We start from the raw sequence: 18288 nt of genomic DNA, 5'->3' as shown, positions 1-18288 counted from the left end.
TTCATGATGATACAAGAATTAGAAGTGCGTGTAATTCAGATTCTTAGATTCTATTACATAGTTAGTTACATATTACAAAAAAATAAATACGGTCGCAGCACACTATGATATCACGTTGTCGTTTCCCGCAGAGGGCAAGGACCCGTCGAAGCACGACTTCAAGCCGGAGTGGATCAAGTACTGGACGGTGCGCATGAAGCAGCTGCACGAGGACGAGCTGCGCTGCATCGTCACCGAGATCTACCGCAAGATGTGCCTGCCGCTGCCCGACGCGGAGCCCGCCGCCAAGCCGCCCGACGCCGCGCACAGGTAAGGCCTCAGTCTCGAATTTAGCGGGCAGCGGCGCGGGAGCGGCGGCGGCGCGGGAGCGGGGCGGGCAACGCAGACCCGTTTTCGAAACAAGCGGGCAGCTCGCGCGGCGCTTTAGCGGCGAAGTGTTGTGTTCGGGGTTGTGTTGTCGAGATATTTGTTTTTATTCGCAAACGAAATGTCTGAACAACGGCGAAAATTTTATTTCGATTCAAATTTATTCCTAACGCTCGATTTATTGTGGGCAAAAGAAGGAGTGCGCTGCCCGCTCGTTGCCCGCTCCCGCGCCTCTGTTTTCGAGAACCGGTCTATTTGATTTTACGCATAAGATCCTGCCGCTCCCACGCCGCTACCGCCGCCGCCCCGCTGCCCTCTAAATTCGAGGCTGAGGCCTAAGAGCGGTTTGACATTTTTTTTTTACCGCAACGAGGAAACTCTTGACCTGTATCTCACCTGATGGTAAGTGATGATCAGGCCGAAGGTGGAAGCGAGCTTCACCCGGAATCCTCAACCACGGAGAAACTGGCTATCTTACCTCTAACTGACGGAACACAACAATATTGTTAACATTGTTGTTGTGGCGACAGACTTAGGTAAGATGGTGGTAGCTTGCTAGCCAGGCGGACTTAGAACAAGCCCTACCACCAACCAAACCGAACGGAAAAATCTGCCCACACTGGGAATCGAACCCGGGACCCGCTGCCGAAAATTTCATATTATGTGACAGCCTTCACATTATAAAAACGCAAATAAAAAAAAAATACTAGTCACGCTACAGAAACCCAAATGCTATAACCAGCTTTACCTTATGCCAAAAAGCGCCTCGCTCAGCGATACTCTGAACATACCATGTCAATGTGAGTCCCGACTCCTGAATTTAGAGCGCGCGAACGCTGCGACTCTTACTATGACTTCACTCAGCTAGACTGTGCGAGCGGCGTAATCTCGGAAATATTTAACTCCTCAAATATTGTGTAACATCCTTTTAATCAATTAATATGCTTGTGACTGGAGAGGATATTCCGTTCCGTTTCCGTTATAAGTTTAAAATATGTCGCATGATATTAAAACACAAACCATTACAGATCGGAGAGATCAGCTGAGCCTCGCCGAAGGTCGCCGGACCCGCGCGAGCGCCGCCGAACGCCCGAGCGGCGCAGGTCGCCTGATCCTCGCCGGCGGTCGCCGGAGCACCGCCGTCGGTCGCCGCCCGACATGCGGCGTCGGTCGCCGCCCGATATGCGCCGTCGGTCGCCGCCTGACATGCGCCGGCGGTCGCCCAGGCATCGTACGCCGGAGAGAGGCCGCCGCACGCCTGATAGAAGGATACCGCCCGAGCGGTGGAGACCGATGAATGATCGGTACCATCGCGATTTCAGGTGAGATTTAGAGACTACACTAACGTCTATCGAGCGTGTCGTCGTCTTACCAGCGCCCGCGCAGCGTCGAAACGACGAAAATTATAGCTATTATAAAGCTTGTTAAAAATTATAGCTCTTTTACCCGACGGCGCCAAAAGGAGGGTTAATTTTTTTCTAAATGATGACTATGTTTCGATTAGAAGGTAATTTTTAAAATACTTCATTTTGATCCCTAAAGGTCGCCTGGACACCACAAATCTATGGATCGTCGGCCTTCGCCACCGAGGCACTCCAGGCCACGATCTCGCAGTCCAATTCCTAGGTAAGCCCAAAGTTTTAAATGAAAGTACCATTAGCATTTTTCTTTTTTTTGGTAAAATTAGTATAATGGATTTGGAAGTCAATTGAGTCGGCGCTAAAGTGAAATCAAAGCTTGTCTTTGCCGTACAAAATCCACAGGACAATCGTGATCGAAACAGCTGTTAAAAATATGTCAATTGACTGGCGACTCCACCACTCCCCCATTTTATTGTAGACCTATGCGTGTCCTTATCTTTTCCTTTTGAGCTGTAAAACAGCTGTATTATAATTTGACCAGTTTGAAACCTGTTTGAAATGGTCGCGACATATGTGTGGTCTCTCAACGGAATCTATGGCAGAAACTTAGATGCAACTCAAAAGTAACTAGAAGTTGCAGTTTCGTTGCAATGAGGGCTATCGTTTTAGCGCTCACCAGTTTGCGCCACTGTAGAGTAAAGTCCTGTCACTTGCTAGTAGCGAAGACAGTGGCACCAACTGGTGAGTGCTAAAGTGGTAGGAGGACTATCGCATTTGCACTCATCAAGATGGCGCCACTGTAGAGTAAGGTCCTGTCAATCGCCAGGGGTGCCAACTGTTAAGTATAAAAACGATAGCCCTCATTGCGTTTCACCGTGTGTTCTGGGCCTTACAGGGCTCGCAGTCCGATCCGCACTCACATCCAGATGGACAGCTTACGCCGTAGCCATAGTCCTCTCTCGCGCCGTGATGATTCCGCGGCGCTTCGCAACAGGAGTCCCGCGCGCGCCGCGCCCGAAGTCGCGCCCTCATTGCAGACCGTACTCATCTCCGATGAAGAGCTCAAGCCGTAAGTAGATAGAACTAAAGTTCCTAAGGTCCACTGTGAGAGGCGGAAACCTCGCGCCAATGTCCTCTTGTAGATCTGTTTTGTGTAAAAGCGTACGGTGGATCACGGCGAACCTTAGAAGACTTAGGTGAGGATTGCTCTATGGTTTATGAGTGACCAGTATGTATCTACATATGCAATAAAAATAATTGACTTGATATGATATCTATCAAAATGTGTAATCTTAGCGAAAAGACGTTTATGTCATCATGTCGCGATTTTGCTGAGGCACTGCCTCTTTAATATAATGTATTTGTATGGACGTCTTATTTCATTTACAAAATGTATGCACTTGCAAAACATTGCTAAATAAAGATTTATCAATTCCACAGCGACGACAACAACTTATCCCCGTGGGATTCCGACAACGACGGTTCCTTCGGCTCGCTCCCAGACGCTCGCATGTCCTGCGCGGGAAGCGAGAAGTCCCGCCAGTCGCGGCCTCCTCGCGAGTACTCGCGGCCCGCGGAACCCTCGGACTTGGGGCCCCCTGAGAATATAGTGGCCACATTACGGCTGCTGGTGGCCTTGGAAGACTATCTGGGCAGCCTGGGGCCTAAGATAGTTGATTTGTTGACTGAAGCTTTGAGGATGGAGAAGGTAAATTTCACGATTCCGACATTTGTACGCGGAGGTTAGCGATTAAAAATTAGTTAGAATTCAATAAAATTTTACGATAACCTGTATGTCTCTTCAGTGGTTGTGTTATCGCGCCTATTGTTTAGTTATTGTCCAACGAACGCGTGGCTTTTAAAGCTCAGCACTCGGGGTTGTAATAAAACCGATTTTGCAACCAAATTTTATTTTAATCTGATGTACTTTTTCTGTTTTCTGTACCTTTTGTGATCTGCAATCTGCTAAAGGCAGTTGAGACTCCGCGCAAATCTCCCCTGAGTATAATCGTTAAGACGGGTGTAACGCATAATAAATAATGTATCGTGTAATGTAATGGAAATAGTATATGCAGCACTTCCATGTAATGCACACGTAGAATTCGTGTTATGATTACACCCGCCTGGACCCGGCTTTACGGCCGGTTCACACATGTCTCCATTTTACTGTTCCGTTTTATCGTGTACGTTTTTTTTTTCGTTGATGTATGTATTACTGTATACAGAATACTGTGTCATGTGTGAAGTCGCTCATACAACTACATAGGCCATCGACGAAAAAAAACGTATACGATAAAACGGAACAGTAAAACGGAGTAGAATATTTAGTAATGTACCTACGATACAAGATTTGCAACACCCTTACAGGGTCATAAGTTGAGACTAACTTTAAGATTACCACCTATGTACACTTATGAAGCAATAAATAAATGATTATTATGTGTGAACCGGCCGTTAGGTCGATACCTTGTGAGAACAACGTTCCATTCCTTGTCCAGGAAAAGGCGAACTCCTCCGAAGAGCTCCTCGTCCGCGATTCGGCAGTTGTTCTAATGGAGACAGCGAAAGAGAAACTGAAGGGCGGTGGCTGCTTTAGGTGGCACGAACTATTTGACGCTGACTACCTAACGGGCAGAGTGGATAATAGGATGTCACTGACACTAGTTTTCTGTAAAACTTATATTAGGTAGAGCGGATGGTTCTGCATTCTGACACGTTTTCTGTAATTTTTTTTTTTTTTTATGTGATAGGAGGCAAACGAGCAGACGGATCACCTGATGGTAAGCAATTGCCGTCGCCCATGTACACCCGCAACATCAGTGAAGTCACAAGTGCGCTGCCAACCTTTTAAATCCCATTCCCCCCCCAATTGGGCCTCCGGTATCCTCACTCACTCGAATTAATATAATCTATATACAGGGTGGAAGCGATAAGTGATCTCACTCGATTATTTCTAAACTATACAAGATTTCCAAAAACTGGTTAGTGATCCTGAAAGTACTTCATGAGCTCTATCCAACGGTACTAGTAATAGGTTACAAAATAAAGTGGATCTGTCCGAAAATTCAATGTTTCCAGCTTCCATACATTCAGTAAATCCACATAATATTAAAAACTATACAAGATATCCAAAAACTAGTTATTGATCCTGAAAGTGCTTCATAAGCTCTATTCAACGGTACCAATAATAAGTTACAAAATAAACTGGATCTATTCGAAAATTCAATGTTTCCAGCTTCCATACATTTAGTACTGCCACAGTCATGGCACTCATGTCTTGATAATATTATAGCAAGTAAAGACTAAAACCAACGTTTTCTATGAATAATTTTAAATAAGAATGCAATTTACGAGTTCATTTTAAGTGTTTATTATTTAATTAAAAAAAATACACTTTTCATATTGTGTGGCTGGCATACATTTAGTATGGAGGCTGAAAACATTGAATTTTCGGATAGATCCAATTAATTCTGTAACCTATTACTGATACCGTTTGAAAGAGCTCGTAAAGCACTTTCAGGATCAGTAACCAGATTTTCGATATATTGTGTAGTTTAGAAATAATCGAGTGAGATCACTTATCGTTTCCACCCTGTATATAAAAGAAAGTCGTGTTAGTTACTCCACTTATAACTCAAGAACGGCTGAACCGATGTAGCTGAAAATTGTCAGGGAGGTAGTTTAGAGCCAGGAGAAGGACATAGGATACTTTTTTTCCCGTTCGAAATAAAAAAAAAGTCTGCTTATTTATTGCCATTAAGGCGGAACAAAGTTCGCCGGGTCAGCTAGTTAAATATAAAAATTAATAAATTTTAAATGAATCCTCATTTAAAAATAACGTTCCATTCCTTGTCCAGGAAAAGGCGAACTCCTCCGAAGAGCTCCTCGTGCGCGATTCGGCAGTGGTTCTAATGGAGACAGCCAAAGAGAAACTGAAGGGCGCCATGCAGGCGGGGCTGGTGCCTGCCGCCGCCGCGCCCGCCGTGCGCTCCGCCGTCGTGCGCGCCGCCGCCACGCTGCACGCCGCCGACCAGCGCAGCCAGGCCTCGCAGGTAGGCCTCACAGGCCACACTATATTATCCAGTGCAGCTAGGCCTCACAGACCACACTTCACTGTCCAGTGTAGCCTGGCCTCACAGGCTACACTATATTATCCAGTGCAGCTAGGCCTCACAGACCACACTTCATTATCCAGTGAAACCAGGTTCACAGACTATACTACACTATCCAGTGCAGACAAGTCTTGCACACTACACTATCCAGTGCAGCTAGGCCTCATAGACCACACTACATTATCCTGTGATGTCAAGTTCACGGTGCACTGTCCAGTGGCTGGTAAGCAGCCAGGCCTTATAGATTATAACTACTCTAATCAGTGCAGCCAGACCTCAGACCACACTACACTATCCAGTGCAGCCAGGCCTCATAGACCACACTACATTATCCAGTGAAGTCAAGTTCACGGTGCACTGTCCAGTGGCTGGAAAGCAGCCAGGCCTCAGACCGCACTACATTATCCAGTGCAGCCAGGCCTCATAGACCACACTACATTATCCAGTGAAGTCAATTTCACGGTGCACTGTCCAGTGGCTGGAAAACAGCCAGGCCTCATAGATTATAACTACACTAACCAGTGCAACTAGGCCCCACAGATCACACTACATTATCCAGTGCAGCCAGGCCTCACAGGCCTCACTACACTATCCAGTGCAGCTAGGCCTCGACGCACACAACTAAAACTACACTCGCCTCTGTCACGCTGCATTCTTACACTTTAGACTTTTCTACACTACACTACTCTAGCGGCCGAATACTGAAACACTACTCAAATCTGTCACTCAGCTGACGGGCTCCTAAATTTAAGTATCCTTCAATTTTAAATGGTATTCTCAAACGCTACTCAACGGATTTGAAGCCGTGATCAGCTAAGCAGCTCTCAAATGTTTACATAATGGCAACATTTACCAAAAAAAGTATGTTTTCATTTACACAAATGATAACTTTACGTCTTTTATCCATTACNCCGCTCCCGCGCCGCTACCGCCGCCGCCCCGCTGCCCGCTAAATTCGAGGCTGAGGCCTAAGAGCGGTTTGACATTTTTTTTTAACCACAACGAGGAAACTCTTGGCCTGTATCTCACCTGATGGTAAGTGGTGATCGGGCCGAAGGTGGAAGCGAGCTTCACCCGGAATCCTCAACCACGGAGGAACTGGCTGTCTTACCTCTAACTGACGGAACACAACAATGTTGTTAACATTGTTGTTATGGCGACAGACTTAAGTAAGTTGGTCTTACTTACCACTAGACCACAGAGGCGGTTGATATATTTAGGCGATTTAGCAGCGCACGACAGACACGCTGCTGAAAATTTCATATTATGTGACAGCGGATGCATCCCTTCACATTATAAAAACGCCGCTAACGCGTTGCTGTCGCACTTCTAACGCCCTAATGTGAAAGCGCTCTAAGGCTTTTTTTTGGCAGTCAGCCAGGCTGGGCTGGGCCAGGAAGCGTGCCGTGATATACTTTATCGACGTCAAAATGTATGGGCAAAATCCATAAAACGGCGTGATAACCGCTTATCGCGGCGCGCATCCTAGGCCTACAGGAAGGTACAGCAAATAACAAAAAAAAAAAACAAGCCACGCTACAGAAACCATTAGGGTTGCTACAAGCAGCTTTACCTTATGCCAAAAAGCGCCTCGCTCAGCGATACTCTGAACACACTATCCTGACTCCGAATTTATAGCGCGCGCTGCGACCCTTACTATGACGTCACTTAGCTAGACCGTGCTCGGAAATATTTAACTAGTCAAATAGTATTTAACATCCTTTTAATCAATTAATATGCTTGTGACAGGAGAGGATATTCCGTTCCGTTGAAATATGTCACATGATATTGAAACACAAACCATTACAGATCGGAGAGATCAGCTGAGCCTCGCCGAAGGTCGCCGGACCCGCGCGAGCGCCGCCGATCGCCCGAGCGGCGCAGGTCGCCCGACCCTCGCCGGCGGTCGCCGGACCACCGCCGTCGGTCGCCGCCCGACATGCGCCGTCGGTCGCCGCCCGATATGCGCCGTCGGTCGCCGCCTGACATGCGCCGGCGGTCGCCCAGGCATCGCACGCCGGAGAGAGGCCGCCGCACGCCTGATAGAAGGATACCGCCCGAGCGCTGGAGACCGATGAATGATCGGTTCCATCGCGATTTCAGGTGAGGTTTAGAGACCCCTACACTTCGTGCGTCGTCGTGCAGTCGACGCGGCGAAAATTATAGCTATAGTTCCAAAATACTGAACTGTCCTATCCATGACATTGACAGTGGGGCGCCACCGTCAATACCGGATCGCTGCTTCCGATTTTTGCCATGTTGGAAACCATATAGTTGAACGATGGTAGCGCCCCCCTGTCATTGAGTCTGGTGGGACAGTTCAGCGTGGGTCATCTCTATGATAATGCTTTTTAAAAATTTCACAATGTTTCGTGGGTAATTTTTTTAACACTTTATTTTATTCCCTAAAGGTCGCCTGGACACCACAAATCTATGGATCGTCGGCCTTCGCCACCGAGGCACTCCAGGCCACGATCTCGCAGTCCAATTCCTAGGTAAGCCCAAAGTTTTAAATGAAAGTACCATTAGCATTTTTCTTTTTTTGGTAAAATTAGTATAATGGATTTGGAAGTCAATTGAGTCGGCGCTAAAGTGAAATCAAAGCTTGTCTTTGCCGTACAAAATCCATAGGACAATCGTGATCGAAACAGCTGTTAAAAATATGTCAAGTGACTGGCGACTCCACCACTCCCCCATTTCATTGTAGACCTATGCGTGTCCTTATCTTTCTTTTTGAGCTGTAAAACAGCTGTATTATAATTTGACCAGTTTGAAACCGGTTTGAAATGGTCGCGTCATGTGTGGTCTCTCAACGGAATCTATGGCAGAAACTTAGATGCAACTCAAAAGTAACTAGAAGTTGCAGTTTCGTTGCAATGAGGGCTATCGTTTTAGCGCTCACCAGTTTGCGCCACTGTAAGTAAGGTCCTGTCACTTGCTAGTAGCGAAGACAGTGGCACCAACTGGTGAGTGCTGAAGTGGTAGGAGGAATCGCATTTGCACTCATCAAGATGGCGCCACTGTAGAGTAAGGTCCTGTCAATCGCCAGGGGTGCCAACTGTTAAGTATAAAAACGATAGCCCTCATTGCGTTTCACCGTGTGTTCTGGGCCTTACAGGGCTCGCAGTCCGATCCGCACTCACATCCAGATGGACAGCTTACGCCGCAGCCATAGTCCTCTCTCGCGCCGTGACGACTCCGCGGCGCTTCGCAATAGGAGCCCCGCGCGCGCCGCACCCGAAGTCGCGCCCTCACTGCAGACCGTACTCATTTCCGACGAAGAGCTCAAGCCGTAAGTAGATAATATATCTTTGGACAATTTACACAGCGCCAGCTTGCCCCAAAGTAACTTAATGCTTGTGTTATGGGTGCTAGCTTAGAGCATATACTACTTATATACTTTTTTTTTAAATACATACATATTATACATAGTAACACCCAGACCCGTCACAGATATTAAAATTCATCATTTCCATTTCTGCCCGGCCGGGAATCGAACCCGGGATCTCTCGGCATAGTAGTCCGTTCTGAACCACTACACCAAACGGCCGACATTAGATAGAACTGAAGTTCTTAAGGTCCACTGTTGTGGGAGTCGGAAACCTCGCGCCAATGTCCTCTTACGGATCTGTTTTGTGTAAAAGCGTACGGTGGATCACTGTTCACCCCGCGGCGGGCCTTTAGAAGACTTAGTTGAGGATTCATCATCATCATTTCAGCCATAGGACGTCCACTGCTGAACATAGCCCCCCCCCCCCAATGACTTCCACATCGCACGGTTGGTAGCGCCTTCCTGCTACCTTGCTAGTTAAGGATTGCTCTATTTATTTATTAATGCAAAACACTTGTAAGCTTACGGAGCAGGTCCAAAGCGCTTACAAGCTTAAAAATAAAATAAACATATCATACATTTAGGTCACAAATAAAATACATGCAGTTTATAAATTAAATGGCCCATAATGTTCTAATTTTAAGTACATAATGGATGCAATAAAATATTGAGTATGTAACATTAAATAATTTAAAGAAACACTGAACAAGAGAAAAAAAAATGTCTATGGTTTATGAGTGACCTGTATGTACCTTATGCAATAAAAATATTTGATTTGATGTCTCTCTCTCTATCAAAATGGCGTGTAATTTCCATCAGCTTAGCGACATGAAGACTTGTGTCATCATGTGACGATTTTACTGAGCGGGCCTCTAGTATATTTGTATGAATGTCTTATTATTTCATTTATAAAATGTATGCACTTGCAAAACATTGTTAAAGATTTCTCAATTCCACAGCGACGACAACAACTTATCCCCGTGGGATTCCGACAACGACGGTTCCTTCGGCTCGCTCCCAGACGCTCGCATGTCCTGCGCGGGAAGCGAGAAGTCCCGCCAGTCGCGGCCTCCTCGCGAGTACTCGCGGCCCGCGGAACCCTCGGACTTGGGGCCCCCTGAGAATATAGTGGCGACGTTACGGCTGCTGGTGGCCTTGGAAGACTACTTAGGCAGCTTGGGACCTAAGATAGTTGATTTGTTGACTGAAGCTTTGAGGATGGAGAAGGTAAATGCTATTGCGATGTTCTACGCTGAAATGGCGATTCAAGATAAAATTTTAGGATAACCTGTATGTCTCTTCAGTGGTGTTGTTATCGCGCCTATTGTTTAGTTATAGTCCAACGAACGCGTGGCTTTTAAAGCTCAGCACTCGGGGTTGTGAAAACCGATTTTGCCACCAAATTTTAGTTTAATCTGATATACTTTTTCTGTACCTTTTGTGATAATCTGCAAAATCAGTTGAAACTCCGCGCAAATCTCCCCTGAGTATAATCGTTAATCCGGGTCAAGACGGGTCTAACGCGTAATAGAATGTATCGCGTAATGTAATGGAAATAGTATATGCAGCACTTCCATGTAATGCACACGTAGAATTCGTGTTATTATTACACCCGCCTGGACCCGGCTTTACGGCTGGTTCACACGTACATGTTTCCATTTTACTGTTCCGTTTTATCGTGTACGTTTTTTTTTCGTTGATGTATGTATTACTGTATACAGAATACTGTGTCATGTGTGAAGTCGCTCATACAACTACATACGCCATCGACGAAAATAAACGTATACGATAAAACGGAACAGTAAAACGGAGACATGACGATGATAAAACGGAACAGTAAAATGGAGTAGAATATTTAGTAATGTACCTACGATACAAGATTTGCAACACCCTTACAGGGTCATAAGTTGAGACTAAGTTTAAGATCACCACCTATGTACACTTATGAAGCAATAAATAAATGATTATTATGTGTGAACCGGCCGTTAGGTCGATACCTTGTGAGAACAACGTTCCATTCCTTGTTCAGGAAAAGGCGAACTCCTCCGAAGAGCTCGTCCCTGATTCGGCAGTTGTTCTAATGGAGACAGCGAAAGAGAAACTGAAGGGCGGTGGCTGCTTTAGGTGGCACGAACTATTTGACGCTGACTACCTAACGGGCAGAGTGGATAATAGGATGTCACTGACACTAGTTTTCTGTAAAACTTATATTAGGTAGAGCGGATGGTTCTGCATTCTGACACGTTTTCTGTAAATTTTTTTTTTTTTTTATGTGATAGGAGGCAAACGAGCAGACGGATCACCTGATGGTAAGCAATTGCCGTCGCCCATGTACACCCGCAACATCAGTGAAGTCACAAGTGCGCTGCCAACCTTTTAAATCCCATTCCCCCCCAATTGGGCCTCCGGTATCCTCACTCACTCGAATTAATATAATCTATATATATAAAAGAAAGTCGTGTTAGTTACTCCACTTATAACTCAAGAACGGCTGAACCGATGTAGCTGAAAATTGTCAGGGAGGTAGTTTAGAGCCAGGAGAAGGACATAGGATACTTTTTTTCCCGTTCGAAATAAAAAAAAAGTCTGCTTATTTATTGCCATTAAGGCGGAACAAAGTTCGCCGGGTCAGCTAGTAAAAAAAATGCAGCTGGCATTGTTGACAAGGCGATCCAACCATCTGATTTATCTAAAGCTAAGTGAACAGTGCAATAAATTATATTCACTAGGAAGTTCCGAGCCTAGAAGGCAAACTATTACTGGTTTGAAACTAAGTACACTTGTCTTACCATGAAAATCTATGTGATTTAAAGAGAAAACAATAAAGACTGACTGATTATAATAACGTTTTCTTTATTTTTCCCTCAAAATATGAGCCTTGTAAGGAAGTTTCGGTTTCGGTTTCGGTTTCGGCCGAAATAGACACCGTTGCCGAAATTCGTTTTCGGTTTCGGTTTCGGTCGTAAAACTAGTTTCGGTCGGACACTAATGTATTTTGATATTATGGCAGCAAAAATGTTTCTGTTTACAGCATACTAACTTACTAAAATTAATTTTATAGCCTTGAAAGTTAAGAGTAAAATAACAGGAGAAATGAATATAAACTTCTTTTGTAATTTTAGTGAGGTGTACTTCAAAGACATGTCCTCCTCCAAGTCAGTGCCAATCAGAGATGTGAAAGCAGAACACATTGGCAAGCTTGTCACAGTGAGAGGTAATTCATCATTGATACATATAAGGGGGCGTCCATAAATTACGTGAGACAATTTTGGCTATTTTTCAACCCCCCCGCCCCCCTTGGTGAGATTTGGTGAGATTTTGCCTGACCCCCTCCCCCACCCCCTAATCTCACGTGATATTTTAAAAAATCCGAAATTTAATAGTTTTGGAGTAATTTAACTGAGAAAGTTTTTTTTGTGTGCTTAGTGCGAGTTTGCATTTACCGTCGCTAACGAGTGCATCAAAAAGATCTATAAAGTTTAAGATTTTAGTTCTTGAAAGTATCTGCTAGGGACGCTGTACAATCATCATACATTTAATGCATGTCATTGTCACGATCGATATAAAGTCGCACTAAGCCCACTGATTACGAATAGATCCAGAAAAACACGTGTAGTGACAGCGGTTAGTACTAGGGTCTCATTGTTTTTTTTTTACAAAAAAAAAGACTAGTCTAATTATTGTTCCTTTCTACATAATCTAGCAAAATCGATTTTGATAAAAAAAAACTTTTTTTATAATTTTCTTAATTTCGTCATTTATTCTGCATTTTAGTATTCACACATGCAGACGGAAGCATTGTTAGTTTTATTTGTTTAGACGGTATAGAATAAAATGTCATTATCATCATAGAAAATATAATTTTTGAGGGTCCTGTAGTCCTGACAAGTATAAAAATTAATAAATTTTAAATGAATCCTCATTTAAAAATAACGTTCCATTCCTTGTTCAGGAAAAGGCGAACTCCTCCGAAGAGCTCCTCGTCCGCGATTCGGCAGTGGTTCTAATGGAGACAGCGAAAGAGAAACTCAAGGGCGCAATGCAGGCCGGGCTGGTGCCGGCCGCCGCCGCGCCCGCCGTGCGCTCCGCCGTCGTGCGCGCCGCCGCCACGCTGCACGCCGCCGACCAGCGCAGCCAGGCCTCGCAGGTAGGCCTCACAGACTACACTACATTATCCAGTGCAGCTAGGGCTCACAGGCCACACTATATTATCCAGTGAAGCCTGGCCTCACAGGCTACACTATATTATCCAGTGCAGCTAGGCCTCACAGACCACACTTCACTGTCGAGTACAGCCTGGCCGCACAGACCACACTACCCTGTCGAGTGCAGCCAGGCCTCACAGTCCACACTACACTGTTGAGTACAGCCATGCCTCACAGACCACACTACACTGTCGAGTGCAGCCAGGCCTCACAGACCACACTACACTATCGAGTGCAGCTAGGCCTCACAGACCACACTGCACTGTCGAGTGCAGCCAGGCCTCACAGACTGCACTACATTATATCTAGAGAAGCCAGGTACACAGACTACACTGCACTATCCAGTGCAGACAAGTCTTGCACACTGCACTATTCAGTGCGGGGAGCCCTCACAGACTACACTACATTATCCAGTGAAGCCAGGCCTCACAAGCTACACTACACTATCCAGTGCAGCTAGGCCTCGGCGCACACAACTAATACTACACACGCTGCATTCTTACACTTTAGACTTTCCACTGCACTACTCTAGTAGACATAATATGACGTTTTGCTATTTTGGCGTCTAATACCTAACGTGCGCAAATTATTTAGCTATAGCAACAATGCATCTTATAAAAAAGATGTTCCATCAAAGAGTAAAGTTGAATTTCTGTGAGTAACTAAATAAAAGAGGAAAATTATTATTGATGGTTGTCCTTAAAAAATAAAACGCATTATTTAACTGTAATCGTAATGAAATTCTTGTTAGAAAGTAATTTTGTGAAATATTACTCAAATTACTACAATAAAATGAAGTTTTGCTAGTTTTTCTCGGATATCGGCTTTTTATTTAATCCTTTTTTGAATCTCATCCTTTCAATGGTTCAAGCTTATTGCAATAGCAATGTTGAGTCAAAACTTCGTTTTGTTGTAGAGCGCCATAGCGGCCGCGCCTGTAACCGTCGGGGCCCGCAAGCGGACGCGGACGCGGCCTCGCACGCGGCGGCGGCCGCGACGCGGGCCGCTTACAGATCAGGTCCGTTACGTTTTGTAGGTGGCATTTGCTTGCTCTAAAATCCTTGTAAAACACACACTCACTCGAATAGTAATCGAAAGTGAAGAAACAGTTGACAACATAACCTTACTCCAATGTAACAAAAACCTGTTCCGAACTTTGTGGCTGCTTTAGGTGGCACGAACTATTTGACGCTGACTACCCAATGGACAGAGTGGATCATAGGATGTCCCTGACACTAGTTTTCTATAAAACTTATATTAGGTAGAGCGGGTGGTTCTGCGTTCTGACACATGTTTATCTGTAAAGTATAACAAGAATGATCCAAGAAACATTTCGATTCATTTTCATTCTATTTGATGGTGGTTGGAGTATGAACCGCTACCATTACCATTACGCACCCTATTCAAAATGAAGTGCTAGCGGTCACGGCCTGCATTCAGCGCCTTCCTTTATTATTTACTATTTACCTAACCTTTATTAAGTGTAGCTAGCCTTTACAAGAGACCACACTTTCACGCACTTAAAGACATTCAATCAAAATCAAAATTATCTTTATTTATTTAGACAAATTAAATTAGTTCTTGCAAATCGTCAAATGCTCTTAAAGAGCCTATTTTCACACTCTACATTAACATTAGTCGGCAGCTGTACAATCATGTTATATTAAACTTTAGAATTCCGTGTTCAAATAGACATTATTATTACAGAAAACCGCCAAAGGGAAACCGGCACCAATGCCGGTAGCGGGCGTAGGCGAGGTCGATCGCGCGCAGATCGCGCAGCAAATGGCCGAGGCCCTCATCGCGCAGGGCAAGACCGACGTGTCTTCCGAAGAACTAGCACAATTAGTCGATGCCGTAGTCGGCATGGCAGAAGCCAAGAAACGCGAGGCCGAGACCAAGAAGAAACTGGAAGCGAAGCCGGCGCCGCCGAAACCGAAGCCTCTGCCCGCGGCGGTTTCGGGAACGGCGTCCGCTCTGCAGATGCTGCAGTCCGCGTACGATGAAAATGACAAAAAGTATGTTCAGTAAAATGCGTAGTATTTTAGAGAGCTTTCTTTCTTTCTTAAGTCTCCCGTCCGCAATTTCCCTTTGTTACATTTTTGGAAGTAGAATTATGCCTGTATTCACAAATAATGCTTGCATAAGTGAAGTAGCAAATCGAACGCACAGCGTTGAATAGAGTTCTGTGATTGGTTCGTGTGTCTCCCTGTGCGTCCATGCGCACTGTGAGACCTCATAGTATTGTTTGTGAATACAGGCGTAAGTGTTTTGTTTGAGTGCGCAGAGCTTTTATCGCAAGCTTCGAGTAAAATTTGAGGTAAACATTATATCGCTGAAGTCCATCGCTTACCCATACCAAAGATTGGAAAACGAACCTTTTTTTCGTCGGATATTCCTAGCGCTCCCAATTTAGTCACATTTCAAATTGTGTTTTTCCGTAGAACCGAAAAAGACGACAAAGTTTACACGCCGGACGCGATGGACGGTCTCTCTGACTCCGATCTCGAGACATTGCTCAAGAACTTCAACGAGCTATCAGCAGAGGAGCAGCACAGCTTGATCGCGTATCTGAAGAAGTTGGAGGCGCGCGAGCCGCAGCGCGTGGAGCGTCTGCGTCAGTACGTCAGCGCCGCCGCCGAGCCCGAGCCCGCGCGGGAGCCCGATACCAAGCCCGTTACGATTGAGAGCGATGACGACGACTACACGGTTGAGGAGGTCAGTGCGAGCATAAGAATATCTTGTATGGTAAAATATTGGAATAATTTACAAGTTCGTGTAGGGTTTTATTTCAACTAAACAGTATAACGCAGCGTGGGACGTCCACCTACAAGGTGGACCGACGACATCGTAAAGGTAGCAGGGAAGCGCTGGACGCAGGCCGCTACCAATCGATCAACATGGAAAGCATTGGGGGAGGCCTATGTTCAGCAGTGGACGTCCTATGGCTGAAATGATGATGATGAAACAGTATAAACCAAAACCTTTTCATGCGATAAAAATGTATCTAGATCAAGGCTGCTCAACCTTTTGAAGAGTCGGGACAATTTGCTGGATTCAGTCGTTAACGACGGGCCACTTACATTTCCTATTACAGCTACTCTCAGGACAAGTGCAATAAAACCATACTTGCGCGGGCCACTTATAATTCTTGCCCTGGGGTTGACCAGCCTTGATCTAGAATTTTTTTTTAAAAAGTCCAGAGTTAGGTCCTACATTATTTTTAATTCTGAGTAAAAATCTTAAAATCTCTTCCAGGTTTTCCAATCGGCAACGCAGAAAGTGAAAGAAGATCAGATGCGTCAAGAGATGGAGATCGTAAAGAAATCTCTCGAAGAAACCACAAAAGAGTCTACGCCGACTCCCGAGGTGCCCAAGCCGGCGCCGAAAGTAGATTTATCAATCCATATGTCGTCGGCGACTGATTTGTTAGCGCTGGTGCAGGCTTCCATCCAGTCCACGGCCGCCGCGCCCGCGCCCGCCGCCGCCGCCGACGTCGTCGCCAGCCTCACGCAGCCGCGTTCCTTCGGCGACCTGCCCGAGGCCTCCATGGCTTCCAATGACTCCGCCAGATCACACTCCACCCCCACTAACGTTCAACCCTTTGACCAAAACACGAACACCTCCGACGGCTTCAACGACAACGAGCAGAGCTGGAACTCCAGACCCAATTCCAATATGAGCCAGGAAATGCCGCCCGCTAATCCGGGAGCTGGATACGGCATGGAGAATAGAGGACCGTACGGCCAGGACAGTCAAGGGTCGTTCAATCAGCAACCTCGCGGTCCCATGGGTTTCAATCAGGATAACCGAGGATTCAATCAGGACAACCGTGGATTCAATCAGGACAACCGAGGGCCTTTCGGTCAAGACAACAGACCTTTCGGCCAGGACAATCGAGGAGGGTTCAATCCCGACAACCGTCAGCCTTTTAATCAAGGTAATCGGGGACCTTTCAACCAAGACAATCAAGGATCGTTCAACCAAGATAATCAAGTACCTTTTAACCAAGATAATCAAGTCTCTTTTAACCAAGACAATCAAGGACTATACAATCAAGACAGTCAAGGCACTTTCAATCAGGATAATCAAGTACCGTATAATCAAGACAATCGAGGAAACTTCAATTCTGATAATCGAGGAAACTTCAGTTCAGATAATAGAGGGAACTTTAATCATGTCAGACCACCCCTGCTCGACAGTAGGGGGGTCCTGCTATCAGACAACAGAAATATGCAGGGCAACATGGGTTTTCCGAATAACAATTGGGGATCCGATAATAGAGGAGGATACAACCAGGACAATAGACCGTCAGGGCCTAGAGGTTTTGATAATCAATACTCAGGGAATGGTAATAATTTCATGAACGGAGGTGGGATGCAGGGTAATAGCATGCAGCATCAACGTGGAGGTTATGAACCCCAGAAAAACTTCCGAGGCAGAGGGCGAGGACAGTTTGGCGGAAATATGCGAGGTCGAGGACGGGGCCAGTACTATTGAAGTGGAGAGCATATCGAATTACAACCCGGTCGAGCTAACTGCGCAGTTGCGCACCTCACTGGAATGCGACTCCTTCGCACACCTCCCGTAGTTCCCTGTGCAGTTAATTCGATCCGATTGTACACTACTGACAAGTATTTTAAAATGATATTGCATCGAAATAATAATAGTTGTGAAAGAATTACGCACTCCTTTTTTATAATGATGCGAATGAAATAGAAACAATGGAATGGATTAATGTTAAACCAGCCTTGGATGGGTTTGCGCATTTAATAAAATTTTTGCATTTTAATGTCAATGGGCGGGTCGTCATTGTCATGAAGTTTAAATTAAATCTTCATCTACTTGAAACAGCTGGATTAGAACATTATGCACGCAAATTATTTTGAAGGTGTAATACTTTTATTTCTATT

The 18288-nt window shown here is 45.4% G+C and overlaps 1 protein-coding gene across 1 annotated transcript in view; it reads left to right on the top strand.

The window, feature by feature from the left end:
• LOC114355702 (uncharacterized) overlaps positions 1–18229 on the top strand; it is a 29861-nt gene extending 11632 nt beyond the window's left edge. Inside the window, exons 13-28 of the mRNA XM_028308673.1 lie at positions 132–309; positions 1395–1688; positions 1909–1992; positions 2623–2796; positions 3168–3435; positions 4226–4271; positions 5631–5931; positions 7649–7942; positions 8251–8334; positions 8958–9131; positions 10130–10397; positions 13123–13317; positions 14292–14393; positions 15083–15393; positions 15820–16093; positions 16634–18229. Coding sequence (XP_028164474.1) covers positions 132–309; positions 1395–1688; positions 1909–1992; positions 2623–2796; positions 3168–3435; positions 4226–4271; positions 5631–5931; positions 7649–7942; positions 8251–8334; positions 8958–9131; positions 10130–10397; positions 13123–13317; positions 14292–14393; positions 15083–15393; positions 15820–16093; positions 16634–17875 — 4289 coding nt within the window. The 3' untranslated portion in view covers positions 17876–18229. The remainder of the gene's footprint in view (positions 1–131; positions 310–1394; positions 1689–1908; positions 1993–2622; positions 2797–3167; positions 3436–4225; positions 4272–5630; positions 5932–7648; positions 7943–8250; positions 8335–8957; positions 9132–10129; positions 10398–13122; positions 13318–14291; positions 14394–15082; positions 15394–15819; positions 16094–16633) is intronic.
• The last annotated feature ends 59 nt before the right edge of the window (positions 18230–18288 follow it).

Source organism: Ostrinia furnacalis, unplaced genomic scaffold (genome assembly GCF_004193835.3).
Source record: "Ostrinia furnacalis isolate ACB-3 unplaced genomic scaffold, ASM419383v2 OfSCF2491, whole genome shotgun sequence".
NCBI lineage: Eukaryota > Metazoa > Arthropoda > Insecta > Lepidoptera > Crambidae > Ostrinia > Ostrinia furnacalis.
This window is presented reverse-complemented; position numbering and strand designations above follow the sequence as displayed.